At 33.1% G+C, this 24,973-nt stretch overlaps 1 protein-coding gene across 9 annotated transcripts in view; it reads right to left on the minus strand.

Moving 5' to 3' along the window:
- The window catches only part of LOC125051879 (LIM domain only protein 7), a 112,197-nt gene that overhangs the window by 42,358 nt on the left and 44,866 nt on the right, over nucleotides 1-24,973 (minus strand). For 7 of the 9 annotated variants that reach the window (XM_047652488.1, XM_047652485.1, XM_047652494.1 and 4 more), the window contains exon 3: nucleotides 11,715-11,881. In XM_047652488.1, the coding sequence (XP_047508444.1) occupies nucleotides 11,715-11,816 (102 nt within the window). In that variant the 5' untranslated portion in view covers nucleotides 11,817-11,881. Of the gene's footprint in view, nucleotides 1-11,714; nucleotides 11,882-12,652; nucleotides 12,826-24,973 lie in introns of those variants that run through there. The other 2 variants (XM_047652486.1, XM_047652487.1) reach the window with 2 other exon arrangements.

The following is a 24,973-nucleotide window of genomic DNA, read 5'->3' on the forward strand; positions in this document are numbered from 1 at the left end:
CGTTTTTAAATAATGACTATCTAGAATAGTATAACATTATTGACACCATGGGCCTAGTGAGAAGATTGAAAAGGACAAAACCATTCGAATTAGTCAATTAATGTAAGTGCACTTAAGTTAGCTCAAGTTAGCACAACAGTGGTAAGTGGAAAAAATAGTACACAAGAACACAGTGTCTTCCTCATAATAAAGACTGTAAGTAGTGTTATTGGACACTTTCTTATGTCAAAAATCATGATTTGTGTATTAGGTTAGACTTAAATGATTTATTAATTTTAAGTTAGGGTAGATCGTAATGCTGATGCGGAGACAATTTATTTAAAGAAAGCAATATAATGCGATTATAAATAATAATAATGGCGAAAATAAATACCTTGAAGATAGTTAAGTATACAATAGCATATTGATTCACAATTTCACAAGAAAAACTAATCACCAGTTTCGCAATTAGCTAATAAGCCTCAATTTGCATAAAGTCAGGTGTCAAACACATTTTTCATAAATTCAAACATTGTTCCCTGTCAATCTGTCAGCGGTAAATTAGCAGATGTCCTTGACATGTGTGTTAAAATAAACATTCAGAAACATTAAACATATAAGTATTTATGTGGGCTGATTGAGTATTCGATTATTGAAGAGGTTCTTTTGTTGCTTTAATTAGATGTTGACCTTCGAAATTATTAATGAAAATTGCTAATCATTGCGATTGCAAGTCATACATTTTCAATTTATTTCGACATTCTTATGATATGAACACGAATTTAATAATAATAAAATAAAAATAACCTCATTTAAGTGGGAAAACATTTATGTATAAACTGCTTTTTCTAAAAGGTCAAGGGTGATAACAACATTCTTCTTTTCCTGAACAAGAAAATTAAAAAAGGAAATAGGCTTTTTTGTGTAATAATTTAATTCTAACCTTATAACTAACATAGTAACACATTCAGTATTAAATACCTACTAAACTCGCCGAATATATGTCAAAATCTGACACACTTATATCTTACGAAAAATGTTGAAAATGCAACAGTTACCAAATGTTGGTGATCTTGGCACTTGTAATGCGGCGTGTGAGTGAGATAGATAGCGCTAATTAAAGAACAAAGGAACAGTTCAGATGATAAAGTAGACTTGTGTGTCGTGATGAAAGCGATATCATATGAACATTTGTCTAGCTTTTACTTGTTTATCTGTTATTACGATATTAAAGTGAAGCTTTCAAAAATAAATATTTCTTTATTATGTGTTCAAATCAAAGTCAAAGTCAAATCATTTATTTCAATTAGACCATCTAAAATGGCACTTTTGAACGTCAAAAAAAATATATAAAGAAGATTCTAGTTGCCCCTTCCAAAAGGTAGTTTCGTGTGGAGAAGAATGGGCAAGAAACTCCACACTTACTCTTTTAAAATAGGTTTACAATATATTTCAAAGTAATTTGTATGTAAAGACCTATTCATGAATGAGTTCATATAGTATGTAACTTCGGTCAATAATAATAAGCCTTTATTTAGCTCTATGTAGTATACATACAATAATAAAAATATTTGTTATTCTAAGTTCCCCGTCCCGCGTCCGGAAGAAGGCCTCCTCTAACTTTTTTCACCTTATTTTATCTTTTGGGCAGAATCCAAGTTCTCCAAGCTAACCATCTCGTCAGCCTATCGCTTATATTGTTACTCTTTTGTTTAACCGTCAATCAGTAAAACGGACTACAATACTTCTATTATTTTTGATTTCCTGTAAAAATGTTCTTCTTCCTACTTCCCCGTAATGCGCACACTAATATTATTATGTTCAGGATTTTGTATTTTCCGATAAATTTCCCTAACAGTGTTGCCTGGATGCTGTTTTGTATTATGAACGAATGTTGAAAAGTTGAATAATTAGTGTTTGATTCTTTGTTATTATAGTCTTATAATAAATGTAGGTTAAAATGTATAATAGATAATAGAGTCAACAATTTTTTTTTTGCTTGTTGGCCTACAAGCAACACCGGAAGCCGTAACCGTTAACGAACTAATTATAACAAGTATAATTCTTGAACAATGTGTTACTGTGATTTTCTAAATTCGAATTCGTCTACAGTCTTAGTTTATGTGGTGAAAAAAGGTACGATTCTTTAACAAATGACAAATACAATCGTTCAGTGTTCAGTACAACATAGAAAAAACTTATTGAAGGAGGCACAGAGTAGAGAACCACAAGAACGCAAGATTATACTTGACAGCCTATATATTTGGATATAGAAACTTTTTTTGTCTTTTTTTTTTCAGTGCTTTGCCAGTAACAGATTAAATAATATTTACGATACTACGTACTTCAATTAGAACAGTGTAAATATTTTTTTTAGGAATAATTGAGTGTGACCACTATGATGATCCAATGACTTTGCCTTATATATAAATTATTTTATTGTCTCACTGTAACCCGCCCTTCGCTTCGCTCGCGTGAATTTCGAGTATGGCAAGTACAAGAACCCCTTCAGACTTCCTCAGCAATCTTTTGATAAAAACAGTACAAAAATCTGTTCGATACTTATTTTACTTAGTTACAGACTTTGAAGGAATATACCTCAACAGCAAACCTACTAATACAGTTTACATTTTCTTCTATCGTTTAATTTGAAGATGCCTCACGTGAAATTTGTTGTACAAGAATGGTTATGTTAATGTATAAAGAATGCGTTTCCTGTGAAGTTCACACGATGCGTTGCGGAAGTAAATGTTTCATGTCAATAACAAACAGACGGACATGCGATAATTAGAGGTCGATGACCTTACAGGTAATATTTTTCTTGTACTGAATGTATTTTATATTTTAAAATAAGAATCAAAGCGTTGGCGGGAAAGTACCCATATGCCCAATGAAGTGATACTGAATTTGTTGATTGATGATTTCATGACCCCAGATTGAATGTTGCCTGAGACGTAAAACACACGGCAATACACAAAAAACGAATGTATATAATGATTTTTAAATGATAAAAATGTACCGGGCATGCGTTATTAGCTTATTGACTCGCGCGCATTGCATTATCAAAGTGATAACAATGATAAACTAGATAATACTTAATACATTTTCAACTGTCCTTTTTAATTTCTTGATTTAAAGATAAAAAATAAAATACGGATACAATTGTTTTAATTACAAAATATATCATATTGAAGAAGACTGTTACCTGAACGCATTTGCTCGCAAACTCACCATAGAACAGTATGTGATACGACTAAAACGTCATCATATTCTAGAGCTAGAAGACCGGCAGTAGATTCGCTCATAGCCTTACATGTATTACATGGTATTTATTTTGAATTTAATAACCGGCCCGGGGCTTAGAGAGAGAACTGGCAGTAAATGTAAAATTAGAAGCGTTTAATATCTATCTTCTTAATTAACGTTCATAATTGTACATTGTGTTACCTAAATTAATAAATGATTTTGATTTGATTTGAATGTTACGAACATTTTGTGAAGAAGATTCGGGCCCCATCTCCGTGTGACAATTACTACTTATTGACGTACTTATCAGGTAATTAAATAGATTAAGACTAGAAATTTTCCTATATGACATAAACACTAATCCTATGAATAATATTGTATGCAATTATAACAACTGATAACACAAATGATAATTGATTAAAACATTCATTATGTGTGTTATACGCGTATAGTTGATGGCTAGAAACTGCAATAAATTCAAATATTTTCGGGATTTGAAAAGTGTAAATTTAAAATGTAATCTAAGGTGTTCGGATACTACCAGTGAAGCTGTTACAAAGTCTTAGTAATAATTAATTCATTATAATTAAAACTTTATTTATGACTACTAGAAAACAATTATACCGTGGTACATGGTACATGTTTAAAACAGTTTTTTTATAGTAATGTTAGTGTTACAACTATGTCTTATAAGACAATTCATAACAAAAGATAATGGAATTTGAGTATAAAATTATTGTATAAATTCTTGAAACGTTAATCCTATAGCATAGCAAACATTTGCATCGTGTCATCACTTAACACTGTAAGTAGGTCGTTCTACTTACACTTTGTGGAGCATCGTTTGAATAGGCGGCAATGACGTGTTGAAAGTTGTATTCAATGAATCGATTGTAGACACACTGGAGACATACCTTAACCATTAAGTCCCGTAACGACTCAGTAGGACGGATGGTCAATTTGCCTCGGTATTATAGTAGGCAGTGAAAAAACGAAGGCGTAGAATCTTGGACGCTGACGAAGACTGTCCAAAAAGCGTTCCAGATCTGGGTTTATCGACATATGCTTAGAATATCTTGGACAGACCGCATACGAAATACAACCGTGCTGTACAGAATGCAGAAGAACAAAGAAGTGCTTATGACGGTTAAGAAAAGAAAACTTGAATATGTCGGACACGTTTTACGTAACACCAAAAAATACGAGCTCCTTCAACTAATCATACGAGGCAAAGTGGAAGGTAGAACGAGACCTGGCCGCAGAAGCACGTCTTGGTTGAAAAACTTAAGACAATGGTTTGGCCAAAGCACCAAGTCATTGTTTAGAAGCGCGGCATCCAAAATTAAACTAGCCATGATGATCGCTAACCTTCGCAAAGAGATGGCACAAAAGTAAGTGAAAAACATTAGATATTGTGTGAAAAATTCATAATTTTATAACCCAGACTACGCTACAATTGTTAGGGTAAGATTCAGAAACGAGTCTGACTTCGGGAGTCAAAAGGCATATGTATAAACCAGGAGAATTAAGCCACTTTAAATAATATAATATTTTACATAAAATTAACCATATTACTACGTATAATGTAAACACTAGTCGCAATTAATAAATAAAGAAATTATTGGGGTTATCGTAATTAACCTTGAGCTGAATGTGCACACTTAAGATTTGCTAATGTAATCAAGTTTTATTACATATTATGACTTGGAAAATATTAATAAACTGGAAATTGTTTAACTAGGTTTTTGGAAGATTTTTTTATTGAATTAGATTCGAAAACAGTTATTTAATCACAGGTCAATAATAGGTTAGTAAAATGCTTATTAAGGAAACAGACACTGAAACACATATGTGTCTACCCCATACCCTATTTAAAACGTACGTAGTATCTTATATATTCACAAATTTATTTTCTTTACTAAATGAAAACAAGTTTAAAATCATTTAAAAAACACATAGCCGTATATGTGAACTTAATTATTTTAATTTCAGTATTTGTTATAGATGAAAAAAGCTAAACATTAAATTTTATTGTAATAAACGGCACTCACGCGCACATTAAAATGCAATAAGACCGACATTACATGAAGATGTTTTCTTTTTTGGTAACAATCTCGGAAGGAAAGTGATTATGTCACGACGATGTGGTGTTTAAACTGGACGGTCGCAACGCGACGTCTATGAAGCGGTTTCGACGTATGCGCAATGTCCAGAAATTTTAATTTTATTCTCTATTCCTTGAAGAAAATCAAATAAAATTTTAAAATACCTACGCTACCTGTACTACTAACGTGTGTACAGTTGTATACTTATCTCACCTATATTTAGTGATTCAATAGTCGAGAAAGATTTTCTAATGTTAATTAAAAGTAAAATTCTTCTGTAAGCTCAAATTTCTGATCGATATTCGTTAGCGGCGATATCTATTAAGAGAATAATAAAACGTATACGTGATTTCTTTCGCCAGATAGTTCATACCCCGTAACTTCAGTAGCGATCAACTCTTGTAGGTATGAACTATATTGAAATAGGTTTCATCGTTAGGTCAATATTTCAGAATTAGCGGTTTCATGGTAATCATGTACAAGAGTATTATTTAATAAAAAAAGACGTGGAGTGTGTGCATGGCTTAACTGTAAAACAGTGCGCATATTAATGTCGAAAAGATGTTCTGATGATTTTCGGGCAATTTAGGTTAACTAGTTTAGAAAATGAAGGCTCCATGAAACGTATAATGCCTTGTTAGAAACTTCGTTTTAAGTCTACAATTAATGACAATTTCCTTTTTGTTTTGAGCTTAAACCTCTTTCTCTATATACTATTACAAAAAAATATATTTTCAAGTTTATAAAAAAAGTTAGGTAATAAGTTTCAGTATTAGTCGCAAACAGCACATACAACATCATACATTTTTATTTTTGAGGAGGTTAAATGTTAAGTTAAATACCGCCGCCCATAGACACTCACATTGCAAGCGGGCTCGCAAGTGCGTCGCCAGCCTCTTAAGAATAGGGTATTTTATTGATGAATTTTTTCAAGATTAAGACTTATTAATTTAAATTATGGGAATTTCGCTAGCGTGACAATTCTTTATTCGCAGAACACTAACATGAAACTCTCAATACCTACTCGCATACAACGAATAAATTCTATTGCTTCTATATTTGACCCAAAGTATTATAGAAGATTTAAACCGTAAAATCGATCAGGAAACGTGATTGTCGCACTTGACCTCAATACAACTGGTTGTGTCGCTCTAATTATACTAATATCACCCTTATTTACATAACAATAGCTTGCAATTGCGCTAACACTAATTCGAAAATAAACTGTATTGTTGTCTACATAAGATTAGTTTTTATTTAATCATTGGAGCAGAAAGTGAATTCTTAATGTTAAGGCTGCGTTTAACAGTGTGGAACGATGTTACAGTTTTAGGCGTACAACTTCAATTCATATAAGGGAAAATTATACGACAAATAAAAATATACGAATGTAGTATGAAGAACAAGTTTTACTGTTTCGTATAGTACTGTACTAGAAATCATCTCGGTTGAATGAAATAACGTTGAAATGTTTGTTGTCAGACGTCAACTTCAATTCATTTAAAACTAACCAGATGCGTGTGCGCAAGTGTTTTGGGGTTACAAGAACTATGACCAGTGTTATGGTTCTAAAATACAAAATCCAATACATTTTTTAAAACGCGAGTTCGATATACGGTTTACTTTACAAAGTCTGGAATCTGAATTTTAGCGTCTTAATTCATGGGTACATGCTTGGAATAGACAGCACCATATCTTTGCCTTGCAGTTGTCGACAGAATTACTATGTTGTGAACCTCCTCAATCGGCTATTTGGAGACGTAAGTTACTTCGACAAGGTTTTTCGTACTGTAAATTTGTACGTTTGTATTAAATATCAACAGTATGTCTGAACCCTTAGAATAACAATATGATATTAGGCATTATAATTTCCGCGTTAGATCGAGGACCTTGATCGGGGTCACATTTAGCAGTCAACGGTGATTGATTGGTGTTTGTGAACCACATCCTTATCAGATCCAACACATTGTTTCTAGTAACTGTGTATGATGTGACTTAAAATTATAACTTTCTAAATGTTTTAAGACGTTGAGTTTCAAGACTAAGCCACAATATAGTAACAATCAAGGGCGTAGAACGGACGTGAAGAATTGGGAAGAACCTCTCCGTCATTCTGGTATTTTTTTTACTCAACCATTACATTATATCTTCGTTAAAGATGGTAGCACGATCCTAGATCACTCAAGATTTTCTATTAAAAAATTGTCATTTCGTGAAATCTTCAACGTCTAATGATATGTCGCCCACGTTCGGTCATATATAAGGTTATATTGTAGGATCAATTGAAATTTAAACATGGCAAGGACAGCAATTTGGCAGTACCTCAGTGCCTTATCAATGTGCCTGACGATGTCGCCTTCTGATGTTCCGCCGTTACTTCATGTGCCTACTGCTAGGACTAACCGTCTAAAAAGGGCACATATTATAATTCGCTGTATTACATAGCTTAACGGACCTTTTTTATTGTTCGTTGAGTGAACTGACAAAAGTTCTACTATTTGTGCCTATATAATTAGTTATTTTTATATTGTGTGTGAATTTTTTATTGGTTAAGCATTCTTGTTGATTTAGGGTCACCCGTTATAACAGGAATGTTTTTTTTTGTATATAATATAAAATATATATAAATGAGTTTCATTTTAATTGTCATCATGAAAAACTTTTATCCTTTTATTGACTGCATTGTGTGACATTAAAAAATATATTTACGTCTTTAGCGCAAAAAAGATTTACAGTCAGACTTTTGTTATTTAGATGTGTAGGTTTTACATTCAAGTGTTTACGTATGCATATATAAAAGGCATGTATTTATGCAAATACCGGGAAGGTAATAAATTGTTGGTTATTTTGATAAAGAAAAGATCAGCGAAAGGGCACTAGATGACCCTGAGTGCAATAATGTACTTATAAAATATCATTTATTATAGAAAGCTTATGTTTTGATCTTTGATTTGTACATTCTCTTTAATATGTTTTAAATTCAATTAGGTATCGTATTTTTAAACCAAATTCAGTTTTTATTCTACCCTAATGTGGGCAAAAACAAAAGCTCAGTTGACGTGAAAACTAAAATACAATATACATTATATACATAACTCTATTGTTTATATCAAGTTCAATGACAGTATTCAGAGATATTTTCATTGTTTGCAAAATATCAACAACAATCTCTGACAATTAATCATTAAACAACATTCTGATAGTTCATTTAAATTGTATTCATTGCAATTTATTACTTAGACAGTGCTGAAATACAAAAAAAACTACATAAAGTTATAAATTTAACATTAATTATAAATAACTCTTGGTTATGTACTTATTAATTCATAGATTATCTCCGTGTCAATTGTCTTTGGTCTGTCTTTTTTGTGTGTCGAATAAAAAGCCAATTATGTAAGATTTTCGAGATACATATATTAAATAACGTTATGATGTATTTGACATGAAAATTTGTTCAAATGATTTAATCCAATACGCAAATATTTAAAATTTTCATAACCATCATAGTAACAATACTCATAATTAAAAATTAATAAACATAAAATTAAAACTAATTTACAAAGATTGGTCCCTGTGGCAGTGTAGTGTTTAACGCTGGCAGCACTTCCGTGCTGTATTGAAAAAAAAAAAACAAAATCAAGCTCACAAATCTTGTATTTAATATTTTAAGACTTCCTACTTCTGACAACATAAATAAAATAATATATATATATTAAATGTAGAGTATATTTTTTGAAATATAAAAACGACCGTGGTGGAAGAATTATTTTTGGGTTAAAAAATTAAGGAAACAGTGCAAACATAACAATAATTAGCTCTTAATATACTTCCTCATTATTTATGACAGTCCTAAGAACTTATAGATAGAGAATCAGTACTTAGTCAAAGTTATGTAAGTAAAAGTTGTAAAATATTACCCGTAAAACAAAACACATCCATAATGGTTAAAAATGCAAATAAGTTCGTATATACCTGAATTCTTGAGTCGACCCATAACATTTGAGCTCAAATCAGTGGCGCCTCGAAGGTCGACCGGCAAATGTCGTATAGACAGGTGCATGCGCAACCTTATACAACCGTAGCAAAGTAGCGTTATTTGAAATACATCTAAACTTTTATACGCGGACTTGTGTGAGTAAAATAACCAATAAATTGATTTCGATAAAGTTTACTAACCTACCAGTACTCGTATTTGTAAATCACATAATAGCTTTCATCTGGTAAAAACATTGTAAGGTTTCGTATCGGATGTCCGTGTTTGCGGTATCCCTAACGGGCGGAAGAAACTATACAAGTGAGATGGATAATTCCCTATTTATTTATTATACAATTAAAAATGTTTAAGTTCACGACTGCCATAAAATGTCATTCGGAAAATAATGCCGCCATTACTTTGGCCACAGATAAGCGTTTTTTTAATAATCACAGAGTATGTTAGACAGTAGTGTACAGAGATAAAAAATCGTTAAAAGCCACACACTGTATCATGAAAAAAAATATTATTAACAATCAAAGATAATGGGGATCTCGTCCAACTTCAATACTCTATACAATTATGTAAGGGATCTGTACAGTTAAAGTGCAATTTGTAGCAACATCCTATCTACATATCGTTACTTTAAACGATTTCCTTCAACTCCCAACACAACGAGAAATTCCATAGTAAACTCAAAACAGTATTTTTCACTATATTTTAATAGCTCATATAATATTTTCAATAACTAGTTTGAAACACTATCTGACATATCGGATGCCCTTGGCATGTGACAATTTTGTAGCGAAAGGCATAAAAACCGGGCGGCAACCTTCGAAGCCTTTTCTTATCTCAAACTTTTAATTTATTTTATTGCTTGACGACCCACCCGGATTTGTATTTTTATTTGTTTTTTTTTTAAATATTTTTAGTGCAAAAGTTATACTTTTTATAGTTATTAATGGAAAATGGTTTCGATCATAAGACATATTACGTAGTTATTTAGCAAGTTATGAGATTCCTTTGGTTCTTTGGATTTATCGTCCTTTCTACTTTTGTATGACAGTTTCTGTATACCGTAACGGATAATTTCATAATCTAGAGTCCGTAAAGTCAGTGTCTTGTCGGAGATTGTAAAGTCTAGAACGGAATACCAATTGATATAATATTTAGATACGAAGTTTATGGCTAGTTATTGACTATATAAATCGTGAGAAAGCACAGGATATGCAAATATTGAATAATCAACTGCATCCTCTCACTGTTTCTAGGAAACCGTTTGCTGAACGTATTATACTAACATCATAACGATTACTCATTATTTACCTTCTTGCACTTCTATAGGTGAGAGCAGTATGTCCTTGAAATCGGTTCTTTCCCTTTTTTTCTTAAGAGAAATTTAAACAATCTTAAGTTAAATTTTCTGTCCCTAGACGGAGAACAAGACATACTACTCTATTCTCGGTTAACACAAATTTTAAAAAAATCACGTAACGCCCCCATAAATAGAATTTGTGCCCAGTGTCATGATTTATTTTCTCAATTGGACATTTTTTATAAAACAAAGGACTCCTATAAAATGATATATACAACATAATTTATTAAGTAAATATGTAGTCACACACACCCTCTCACAAACACAGTTACACACCAATAGTATTACATTATACGAGGGTAGAAGGCCGTTCATGGTAATTCTATGTTTAATGCATGTATGGTTTTGTATTTTTTATAAAAGCTTTTGGCTACCTAAATAAAATCAGTAAAGTATAACATGTATTATTTTTATCATCAGTATTGTCTGGCACTACACTAATTATCGCAGTGCTTAATAGATGTAAATAGTTTTTACTGGTGCGAATGACTCCAAATAAAAAACAAAGCGCACAAAAAGTAGTATTTCCCGTTTTTGTATTTTTACAAGCGGTGATGTAAAAATACCAACTTCTGGGTATATTTTGCAAAAAATTTGAAGAGTTTAAGTAAAAAACTTGGACATAAGCAGTTTCCGTCGAAAGTGAAACAGTTTTTACAGCAAAATAACGTTTTACGCTAACCGTTACAAATCTCTTGCAAATTAACTTCAATCGTAGTATTTGTGAAATAACGAGGTTTTTACCGCTTTGTATAAAGAATAAATAATTATATAATATAAAAACTCTAAAGTAATGTTTTAAGTTGCATATAATTATTTCGTTATTATCTCTATATTATAGCCTAAAAGATAAGAAACGATATAGAGCATAGAGATGCATCGTTAACAATTAACAGTTTAAACCCTATAAAAACCTTCTTTACTCTTCTGTATCTATATCTTCTCAACACGAATAAGGCCGTCTTACTACGTCTTAATCTTTCTGAACATATAGGCATTTTTCTGTACCCTATCACTAGAGGTGGAAAGTACTTACAGCTTTGGAATATCCGCTGCCGGCACTGCCATCGGAAGAGTTGCTGAGTCGCCGCTCCGTGGAGGCAGGCGGCGACCACGCGGTACCACTATCCGAGGGCATAGTCACATCACTAGATCACTTACACTACACTGCACACCTCCTCAGTGTCCATTGTACGGATATATCTGGAACGAAAGATCTCTGTAAGTATTTTATCGATTTTAAAACGAAAAATTTAACGCAAAACGTGTGAAAGAAATTGTTGAATTATCCTAAACAAATCGACAATTGAAAGTGAATCATCAATTATTATTGGTTACTAAATTAACTTATATAACATTGTTTAATTGAAGATTTCAAATGTTTAGAAAGGGGTGTGAATAATTTGATTTCTTATTAAATAAAATTCGATTGAGCTGAACGGGTTGAATAAAAAAAGATATAAGGTAAACGAGATATAAAAAAGAAGGTCGTTGTCAATATTAAAGGACAAATCCAACAATGAGACAACAAATTATACATTATTTATATCGGCATTTCATTGCACATTTACAAGCTTCATTTTACATTTACATGGAATAATGAGGTAATGTGTATAAGTAGTAATTAAGCAAAGCTTCCTATTGTTCACTTAAATTACTTTTTACACAACGAATTGCATAATTTCGCAATTTATTTTATACCTAGCGTATTTCGTAATGAACATTTTCATTATTGATAATCAGCGTCTATTGCTAATTAATTCTATATACAATTTATTTGCGACGGATTATGTATAATTTTGTCAAAAATAGCAACAAACACAAACAACTAATTATTAGTTAAAAAAGGTTTTAAAGGGAAAGAAATGGACGGACGACAAAACACGCAGTACAAAAATGATTAAAAAGATTCTTCTAGAGTCCATATCAAGATCCTTTATCTGATAAGACCACTTGAAAACAACAAAAACTCACACTGGCAAACGTAATGGAAAATTATAATTTAGTAGCAATGGTAATTACCGAAACAGTTCATATACACATACGACGCTTACTAAGTGCCGAATATCAAGCAAATAATCGCGCTAGCAAGCGACACGACCGCACGGTATAATTGCGCGAAATGAACTGACTGTACTGGCGTGATTCAGGCAGCTGACGTCAAATTTTGATCGAGTGATAGCACTCAGTCAAGATTCAAGAGGTACGATAATCTTTGATATAACTTGCATTAAATTGAGAAGGATAATAAAAATGAAATTGATGAGTACAAGCGAATTGGAAATAAGGACTGGTTTTATTGAAAGTAGAACGTTAATTTTATTTGTTATTTTTTTTGAGTGTATTAATTTTGCACGTGCAACAAGCGATAATTCGGATTTCGATTTAAATTATAAACAAATACTGCATGTATCTCTCAAATCGACATTTCTCATTTGAAACTACAAGTTTATTTATACCACTTCCTGACTCTAACAAGTCCAAGAAGTCGTGTCGAATGTAGTTCACATTTTATTGAGCATTGTAACAATCTATAATTGTAACTGTCGCAACATCCACCACACCAGCTGTTTCTGATGTTATCGGGATTTAGTTGCTTGTACTGACACCCTACTTACTGTCAACGGTACAGTGGTAAACACTACTAAAGATCTAGTAAACACACAAATAGAGAAAATACGTCGAAAAGGTTCATTAATTAGGTTAGTCGATAACTACTTAAGGGCAGTGTGACTCTTATCCCTGAGGTCTTAGGTTGGAATAGTTGCACCCCAATAGACTGTCTATGTGCGCAACCCTCGCTCTTAGGGTGCCGGAAAACATGGTGAGAAACCGGCATGCCTTAGACCCAAAAAGTCGACGACGTGTGTCGTCAGGTACAAAAGGCTACTTGCCTATTAGAAAAACAATGAAACATATATAGAAATCTGAGGCCTTAACAGGTGTAGCGTCGCTGAATACTAGAAGTTAAAAATACTTCTTACACATAGTTTAAAAATATTAATACATAGGCATCACACAAGGATTCACTAGGCAGCCAATATCTTCCATTTGACATGCTATTTGAAGTAAATATTTCTACAGCACTTATTTTAATTCTAATATTGTTGAACAAGAAGGGCAGGTTCATTTTCGGAATAAGACAAGATTCAAAGGTGTTTTAAAATCATAATTTATAATAAGATAAAATATGTCTCCGTTCGGAAAGCCTACACAATTCAGAACTAGGCTTCTAAGGGCAATTGAAACTAGAAAGTAGTCCTGACAACATCCTTAGATAAGTTCAAATTGTAACCTACTGTCATTGAAATTAAATTGGTATTGTTTAAAGGACAATGGGGAGAAAGCGGCTTCCCGATAAAGTAGTAATTGTGGTAGCCTATATACTTGACGCAGAGTAATGGTTTCTTGCAATCGTCTGATTGACATTTCACAGGAATATTGTGATTTATATATCATCTGTGCTTGATAAGTTTCCGGGAAGTGATTAGGTCTGTTATTGTAAAGATAATTAATGGAAGATTCATATTACTACGGAATGGAGACATAGCTTTAGCAGTGGTTGCAATGACGATATTGATTTATTAGTACAGTAATAAATAGTAAATTTTAAACTTATACTCATTATACTTTTACTATTATAAGTAATTAATTAATTACCTTTGGCTTACTGCTATTCATTCTAAAGATATAGTAATGTTCCAAGTTTTTCATCAAAATGTATAGCACAATAATTTAGTTTTCTGTCGAAAGAAGAATTGGAGTTAAAAGCTCACAGGTTCTTTGGAATGGTGTTTCTTCTATATATATTCTTCTTTGATTTGGTCAACCCTATAGTACAGCCGTAACTGTAGAAGCGACTGGTAGTGTAACGGGAAATCAGGGGACATCGAATACCAAGCGGCCCTGAACAACCAAGTTTTATAAATCGTATTGAATAAAAAAATATTTATATATTCCAAATCTTTAGAATTCGTTTGTTTTCCCCAAATCTACCGTCACTTGTTACTTTTTTTATGACATAATATATAAAGGTAATTAACATTTAAAATTCAAATTTTATAAATCTTATTTAATAAAATAATAATAATATTCCAAATCAGCTTTAGAATTCGTTTGTTTTTCCAGAATCTACCGTCACTTGTTACTTTTTTTATGACATAATATATAAAGGTAATTAACATTTAAAATTCAAATTTTATAAATCCTATTTAATAAAAAAAATAATAATATTCCAAATCAGCTTTAGAATTCGTTTGTTTTTCCAAAATCTACCGTCACTTGTTACTTTTTTATGACATAATATATAAAGGTAATTAACATTTAAAATTCAAATTCAGTGGCAAATTACGCGTGTTTTACTAAATTACAGCACACTGAACAAAACATGTAGGTCGTGGCGACAGGCCTTGTGTCGAGTTTTAAGTTTCCTTCACTGGTTAATTGAACGTAAAATGATACATGTTTGTAATTTGCGGTGGAATTTGGATAGAACACCTGGGCTTAATAAAACAGTGTATAATAAAATTAAGAAAAAATATTACACGTGATTCAATAAATCTTAACTTCCTATCCAGAAAGTAAAATTTAAATAATGCCTACCTTATTCATATTACCCACCTATCACTAGTTAACTTAGGTTTCGCGTGGGTAAATATTACTATGATTTTTTTGAAGTTATACTTCTTTTGGCGCGATGGAGAAAAATGATGACAGTGAATTTTTACGATGCGCGCGCACACCGACACTTAAATTCTACATCGTTAAGTTAGTTCTAGGTGGCATGAAAATCGATAATAACTATGTTCAAGTTTTATATTCTAGTATTTTTATATTTAGAACACGTGTTTTATATACGAACAGTACAATTAAACAGTGTGAATAAAATATAAATAAATATTATTTTGGTGTTTTTTGTACATACACACACTCTTTTTTTAATTTGAAGACGAAAACCAATTAACTCATTAAGTTTAAAAATAACCTTATAATGTTACCCTTAATTCGGTCGGCATTGAAGATACCTCCTACGGCCGTTGTATTACTGACAGTTAGACTTTTATCGATTTCGAAAGCAAGGTTGCATCAACTGACTGCACTTGTAACATCACTAATATATTCAATGTCAACGAAAGTTAAGGTCAAAAAAGCGAATAAATTAGAAACTAAACGAACCAAACTCGCTATTAATGATGGTACAAAATTGGTGAAATATTATCTAAATAATAAAACTAATTAAAAAGATATTAATATCGCGGGTCATTATTCACACAAATTCATGGTGTGCACATATAAAAAAACTAAATAGTTACCAAAGCAATAGAAATATTAATATATTGTTAATTTATACAGATGACAGTGATTTATACGATTTTATTTAGCATTTGAAGGTAGTTGAGGAAAAATAAAATCCTTCAGAATGTTTTGTTGAACAAGTTTAGTGAAAGGAAATCTTTTTTTAATTACTGGAGTCACAGTGGATAGTTTAGATTAGTCCTCTAGATAACTTCAATACTTCAATCCCTTTTTAGGTATTCAACAAGTGTTCTCGTGAAATGACGAAACCAGAAACCTATTACCTAAGACAAGTCTAACAGGTCCTAAGGTTATCACTTATCTATTGCAGTGCAGATCTTTAGTATCGAATTCTTGTACGGTTAGGTAAGAATTTGCGAAATGAATGAAATAAAGTTTATGAACTAACCTTACTAGGGGATATCTACTTGTTTGAACGTAATCTCTCACGAAAACGCTGATACTATGAATATTGAATATATATATTTTTGTTTTAGTGATCTTTTTCTTTTAGTGATTTTGCGTCGATTAGTCTGTTATTGTGACGAATTTGAAAATACTTTTTAACAAAAGAGCTGTGGTGGTAATTCATTAACATCGCAATCTTAAAATCGTTATCTGAATATATTTAAAATATACGTTATTAAAAATTTATGATAACGGAAAATGGGCTGAAGCATCAATTATTTTATTTCGCGGTATTTTTTTCACGCTTGATTAATCTCTCATTATAAATTACTACACCGTTACAATAAAATTTTTCGGACAAAGGCTTTTTATCTTCAAAATTTGAACCATCTTGAACATTACACCGAAATCAGATGCGCGTCCGAACCTATCATTATCACAAAAACTTGCAAAAATGATGTAGGGCGCAATGAACTTTGAATTGTATTGAGGGTGAGTAGAGTTGAAAATTGCCGGGGAGGTGAAAGAAAGGTACAAAAAGTATGGAAGCGGTTATACGTACGACCTTGGGGTACACTAGGCCACATACCGGCTCTTGCCCCTCCAGAGGTATGCGGCCGGTTTTTGATGGATGTGTTTTGGGGCTCACCTTTGTGATTTCAATTATTTGCCTCGAGTGTTTGGGTACGATCTGGATATACTAGAAAAAAGTCTTAACCATTGTGTTCGCATATTCTTCCAAAATATAATTCCTTACTAGAGGAATTAAAATTAAATAACCCAAGATACATTACTAAAGTGTTTTGCGAGGGTTTAGCTAGTGTGGGGACTAGGGAATGCAATCCCGATCCCGCGGGATTCTGATCTCGCGAGATCCCGTGTAATTTTTCGGGATCAATACCGAAGCACAATATGACGAGATCCCGTTCGAGATTGACGAGATCGGGAGATACTGATTTAGTTATTGCAGAACATACGTTGCGTTTCATGATTCGAAAGCTAGAAGACCTAAAAACTACTCTCTCAGAAAAGTTGATCTCTTCGATGAAAAATCCGAATAATTTTTAAAATGATTTGGAGCAATGGAAAGGTAACGAGACATTCCAATTGCCAAGCAACATAGACATATTAGAGTCAGTAAGAAATGGATTTATTTGAGTGTGCTATTTTTGCAGTTTACATAATATAATTGCTTATTCACGCTGTTGCCAACCAGTGATGAGTTGGAGAGAGCATTCTCAGCAGCTGGACATCGCAACGAACATTAGATGCTGGTTATCAGATAGCATTCTTGATACACTTCTTTTAAAGAAGTAACTTTCAAAATGAACTACTTTTTAATCTCCCTAAACTATATCTACTTTTGTTTTGATTATGTTTATGTTAGTAAAACTGTTAATTATTAAGTTAGCCTTAGTTTTCTTTCAAATAAATATCGTCATTATCACAAAGAAGCAGTTTTCATCGTATTCAGTCACGTGAAATTCAATTTTTTTAAAACTGGACGAGATCCCGAAAATCTCGGGATCCCGCTGGATTGATATTTCTAACCCCGCGGGATCTCGAATTTACGATCTCGAGTCGGGATTGCATTCCCTAGTGGGGACTAGCGATATATGAATTCTGTCACAACCCTTTTGTCATAAATAAAGTTTTTATTATTATTATAAAATAAAAAGGCACGCGTTAATTAAGAATAACAATAAGCGATACTAAATTTTAATGAAAGCTGATTGACCAATATGGATGTGAATCGAAGTTTTATGGTTTTTGAAGGGAAATCTTTTTCTCTGATCAGGTTATAGTACTGGATATCGAGACTTTCATCAAGACTGGTTTTGATAACTTTTGGCTTTAACACTATGCAAATAACTTTTACTTTTCACACACGTGGTTTACAGTGACAATGTTTATTTTAATGTGATGCCGGTTGATTAATTTCCTACAATAAAGTTGTTCTAATTCCCTCATCTTTAGCCCTCAGGCCGCTCTAGGCTTTCTAACTGAAAAGCCCATACCTTTGACTAGGAAAGTTATGCGCGGACCGACATCTTTCTTTATTCTTGTCTACGACATACCTAATACATATAAAATTCACCGTAGCCGACAGCTGAAAGGATTGACTATTCGGTCAGATAAACGAAGAACAATTTTCAAATTTAATTCAAAGATGCCGAAACCCCAAGCCTACTACTACTGTACGTTAGGAATAATAATATTGAAATTAAATGGTTTTATACAAGACAAGCTACTTTATCCGTTATCGAATTGTAATCCGAGAAACATTTTTATCCCAAGAGCCAAGTACCTGGACTGGCAATAGGTATCGAACAGTAAAGTTTAACTTCAATAAAGATTAGCTTGAAACATTATGTATAGTGGTTGCATGTGTTAAAATGTATCCCACGATCTCGAGTCGGTTAAACTATCTTTATAAAATTTATACAACAAGCGGTTCAAGCAAAAAATATTGCCTTTCTATCTGTATTGTATCAATCTCAGGAATTTGTACAAAAAACCATATATCGTTGATGCTTAAAAGTACAATGCCCAAATTGATTGGATTGATGAATCAAACTTTATGATATACCTCAAACATTGCAGGCTATAAAACTAAAATCAATTTGTTATCTTGAGTACAACGAACCAGAACCGAATATAGAGCTATTAAATGCATTTGGGAACGTTTGTAGATTTAAATTGACCAAAACCCACAAAATGCCTGCTTCAGTAATATTTACACTTGGACAAATAAAATACAATAAATCAGTGGCGCTACAACCTCTTTAGGTCTTGGCCTCAGATTTCTGAATCTGTTTCATGATCATTTTTAAAACTAATAGGCAAGTAGGTGATTAGCCTCCAGTGCCTGACACACGCCGTCGACTTTTTGGGTCTAAGACATGTCGGTTTCCTCACGATGTTTTCCTTCACCGTTCGAGCAAATGTTAAATGCGCATATAGAAAGACAGTCCATTGGTGCACAGCCGGGGATCGAACCTACGACCTCAGGTATGAGAGTCGCACCCAGAAGCCACTAGGCCAAAACTGCTCACTGCCAAACTTTGACAAATATTCGCTAATAATACTTCCCAGTGTGACCAGACTTCACAATCATCCCTTACTGTTTTAAATCGCCACGTTTCGTTTTTTGTAAGGAGTTATGATTTTAAGTTTGTAAAATAGATGTAAGAAAATCAAACGTTTAACCTCCATCTAATGGTATTAAACCAGTCAGCAGAACTGACGTCTCTCCGAGATCTTCAAGAATCTCATGCACATGGAGAGTGTTGCTTGACGCATGTGACTGATCCGCATTGCGACCCCAAGTTATGCACAGTACAATAATATTTTATGGTATTGTCAAAACATTGAAACAACGGTATTACATACAGTTAGGAATGCATAAAATTGTAATTGCCTGAGGTTTCTGGCGCTCGGCGGAGAACTAACAATTTTTAATACAATAATTTAGTTAAGATTTTTGCGTGATAAGCTAACAGTTAACTCGATTAACCTCATGTAACCATGTTTCTTTAGAAAGCGTTGTCTAAGTCTATTTAAATAGAAATTAATCGCAAAATATGTTGCGTAGCGCAAATTTCGACGGCTAGACAAATTCAAGTATTTTTTTCATTTATACCTTGAACTATAAGGAAGGTTTTTATGGAGAGAAAATTGTCAAGGAATCCCTAGACACCAGTCTCTTTTTCTGTAATTGTTAACGCAATTTTTTTTGAAACTTTAAGGTTTAGGAGTTACGGTTCTCCATGTAAATGACCCGCGACCCACGCTTGACTACGATATCTACTTTACGTATACATTTTGAAACATATAAAAATTTAATCTAAATAAGATAAAAAATTATAATGTGTTGGGATATGGGGCAGGACCATTCGTCGGATTCACTGAGCTACACATTTTTATGGAGTTCTATATCTTTTAAGCCAAAGCATTACAAATAATTTAAAAGAACTATGCGCTAAGCATCTTACTGAAATAATTTCTATTGTATATATTGACTTGCTCATCAATTTCTAAAATATAAATACTTTGACATATTTTGAAACAAGAGGGCGTTCTTTTCAATATAATTTGACTACGAAATTCTAATAGCTATCGTGACTTACAAAACGCCTTGTTAAATGTAAGATAATAGTTGCAATTAAACAATTATACACGTTATTTGTCTGTGGTAATCATTGCTATTTTTGGCATTGTATTGCCATATAAAAATTATTAAGAAATTGTAACTATGATATCTGAGCGAGAGAAATTAAATTGTAATATATATAAACTTCTAGATGTAGGTATATCTATGGCAACCATCCAAAATAGATTAGCTAGGAATATATTAGAATAAATAAAAATATCGGAAAGTGAATAAATTGTCCATAATAAGGGAAATAGCGACGGCCAATAAAGATTTAGATAAAATATCTAATAAACCTTCATAATAACTATTAATTTTCGTATAAACTGTAGGCGCAGGTCATTGTGTCATAGAATATATAGAGCTCATTAGAAATGCCCACAGATATTTATGTTGAACAGTAACCAATATATTAAGGTAGAGAATATAGTACTAAAGTAGTAAGTTTGAAAGCTGTTCGAGTTTATACTTAACCTAGATGATAATGGCGGAATGCTTCCATTTAGTTATATTTCATATTAACGAATAAAACAATAAATTAAATGTGTATATAAAATAAGTACTTATTTATAAAATTGTAAAAATTAACATTCCTGGCTATATTAGGGTCACGAGAAATATTTTATCAAAGGGAACAATTAAACGATTCCATCAAACAATGAGGCTATTTAAAATGTTGGTCTATAGTCATAGACAAAATAATAACTAAACAATATTTAACATTACACCAAGGAATATTATTATTAATACACAATATACTAAGAGAAGAGAAATTCATATCATATCACACTTTAAGGGGATAATATAATTTTTTACGTAAATTTAAAGTTATTTATTATGGGAGCTAGACGACAATAAGGCGGTTTAATTAGATCAAATTTAATATTGTTCCAAAGACAATCATTATAGGATAATCTTAAGCGATGATGCTTTTTTTCGCTTGTCTTTAGTTTAGTGTTGCCGAAATGGTAGCTAATGAAACGGTGCCTGGCTAACGTCTCCAGCGATGTAAGCTGGGGCAAAGGGGTGCTGACTTTAAACTCCGAGGATTTTATCGGCTAGTTGCCCGTAAGAAGACATCCTTGGAGACACGTAGTTTAGAGTACTGTAGCCGGTTAAGACTTTGGAAAAACAGTACTGATTGTAACTGCTTGGTAACGGACTACTGATTTTGATATCACATTAACAATATAAAAATACTAGTGAATTTTAAATTGCAATACATTTTTTTAAACGGTTGCAACTTGAACAAGTTAATAAAATCTTGATTACAAAAGGTTATAACACTGTGGGCAATTTGCCAAACACTTGACATAGACTTAACCTGAATACAAATTGACCATTTGAATATTTCATGGGATGATAAAATTTTGCAAGGACGTAAAGGTGACGGAAATTCGGTAATGCGGAATGTAGAGCAAAATTGTGTAAGAAGGTCAAATCGGTGTTTTACTGCTATTGACAAGTTTTTAATTAAAATATTTCATAATTCGCTTATGACAATAATTCAGTGGTTGTACCCTAAGTTTTCGGCCTCCTTTGCCTGACACATTGACTATTTTTGAATGTAGGACTTGCGCGAGCAACTGTTAATTCCGCACAAAAATTCACTGGCCGGGATAACACACGATAAAAAGGCTGTCGCACGCCACTATGCCAATACGCTAAAACACGAATAATTTGACTAAAACAAACTTATCTCCATTTAATTTAATAATATGTTTATAAAAATGTAATGAATTATAAGTTCGAAATAACTATATAGGGTCCGATAATCTGACCGTAAAGTGTTTAATATTAATGAAAGTTGTCTTATCTGTATACCATGTCTTTAAAAACAATACAAATTTAAGAGGATTATGAACATGTGAAAGAACTAACGGTCAATGCTGCAATAAGAATTAGAAAAACCTCAAACCGGTAATCGCTTTATGTCTATAACAAACATTTAATGTTGCCTTCTATATTTTATGGTCATGCTCTGTTAACCAACAACACTATGGCTTAGTCTATGGTCAAATATGGCGGCCAGGGCAACGACCTCGCAGCGTTCGCAACAAAAATTTACATTCACCATGGCTATTCTATCATTAATGTAACAGATCGAATCAAAAGGTTTTTTATTCAAATAATTGTTTTCGAATTGGAATTGCGAAAATTGATTCCTTTTATTCTTTAGCTAATAATTTACATTGGTTCAAGATACTCTTTTTATAGGCCTTCCTTTTATACATACTATGAAAATATTAAGACATTTCTTCTACGGATGTGGATTATTATCTCTTTAAAATAAACCTTATGTGGCTAAGTAGTGTAACTATTGAGTTGCCATAGCTAGCTTTTATAAAGCACTTTTGTATCGAAATAGTAAACTTTGTAATTACTATAATCTACATACAGATTATAGTGTATTTTTCTTATTTATTAAAACAATCAGGAAACTTAAATATGTACTTAGAAGACACTGGGTGGCATTATCTATCAAACTACCTCATAAACACACATATAAATAAATTACGTAAAATATAAAGGTGTGCTGTTGGTGTGTAGTGTTTCATGCGCATTTGTTCCTTTCTTCAACAGATTTTTTACATACCAACCATTTCCGCACAGCATAACCCCGAATACTACCGGACTTTTCGAAATCTCTTCAATGTAACATCTCGCAATAAGAACATTCAAATGAGTAGATAATTGAGCGACAGTCTATAATCATGTCCGCGCTGTATTCTGCACTTGCAAGTCAACAAAATGCCGTTACGACACAGCTACCGCGTATAATGTGCCAGATTCTGATATTATATTTAACTCGTTTATCTGCCGCTCGGCTTACATGGACATAAAGTAGATTAGTTGCTATAAAGCTTAAACGATTCATGGTTTGGAATTGGAATTTGGTATTCCTTAATTAAGCATTCCAGTGTTAAATTTGAGCTGAGACTGGAGTCGAGCCTTTTTCATATGATCTTTCACGTGCATACACATTACACACACATATTCCCACACTCAAACTTATCAAAATTTTTCATTAACTGTATATTTAGTTTTTTTGTATGTCTGTACATGAGGTGCGCGTCGAGCTCTCGACCGAGGCGGACGTGTCTTTTGTGAAGCGCAGACGCTGTTACTGCTATGCGTTGACGTACCTACTTTTCGCGAGTATTGATCGTCTTTGGTTTGAAGAAATCGTTTGTGTCTTGAAGAAGAGGAGAGTTTGTGTCTTGCGTTGATTAATTTCCGCATTATTTTATTGGTTTTGGTATAATTGTTCAAGGTCATGCGTTGATTAATTTCCGCAGTCTTCGGATAATAGGTTTAAAAGTATTCGTGGTTCTTAATCTTTGTGTCGTTGTGTGTGTGTCTGTTGTTGTTTTCTATATATATATTATTATTATATTTTTTTTTGTTTGTAATGATATCTTGGTTTGATAATAAGTGTTGTGGTTTTGTTCAAAATGGATGATTGTAGCTCGGAATCGAGCATATCTGGGGTGGCTAAGAACCGTAAACGGTCTTTCTTCAAGGAGCCTCTGAATGTCGACTGTATATCTGCTTCTGATACTGAGACAGAACAATCGGTTTCAAGGAGGGAAACTGTTAAGAAAAAGCCGAGTTCTCATTCTATTGGTGTTGGAAAAGCCAGGAAAGCGTTTAAGGAGGCTAAAGAAGAAGCGGCGGAAGTTGTCTTTGAGAGGCACTTACGGAGTAAGACTTTTCGCAAGGAAGCCGGAAAAAAGTCTCTGATTAAAGCGTCATATCTTCTCGATGAAGAGATTGAATCTCTGGGCGCAGTAGATATACGACAGAGAGCGACGATAAGAACGGCTAAGCTTCTGGAGTTTGCTAAAAATCCAGGGAGTCTTACTCAACCTCATTCTGACGATCTGCAAAAGGCGGCAGAAGACTTGCAGGAGATAATTAAATCTTTAACGTCTCGTTCAGTGGCAGAGGAGACTCGCCGCCTGCAGGCGGATAACAAACGTCTGCGAAACCATGTTGCTGATCTGGAAGGATCTTTAAAGGCACTGCGAAGGGAGTTCTCTGAAAGATCAGCTATTTCCGAAGTTAACCCCTCACAAGACCCAAATTTTTTGAAGACTATAACAAATGAGATACAAGGTGAGGTCATGCGCTCGGTGGGTGCAATGATCGATGCCAAATTGGCGGGAATGGAGGACCGCTTATTACCAGCAAGTATTATTCGTCCGCCCCTTGCAGCTTCAAAAGAAAGGGAGCACGCGAGACCTGTGGGGTCTTCCATTAATGTGCTGCCTGATGCAGGTGCCACTGATAATCCAATTCAGGTGCTTGAGGGTCTTTGCCCTACTCCAAGTTGCTCCCAGGAGCAGGATGGTGCCTGGACGTCAGTTGTTGCGCATCCTAAGCGTAAAAGTAAGATATTGTCTACTCCTGCGGAGATGGCAACTGTGCCAAGTGCG

This window comes from Pieris napi, chromosome 8 (genome assembly GCF_905475465.1).
Source record: "Pieris napi chromosome 8, ilPieNapi1.2, whole genome shotgun sequence".
Taxonomy (NCBI): Eukaryota; Metazoa; Arthropoda; class Insecta; order Lepidoptera; family Pieridae; genus Pieris; species Pieris napi.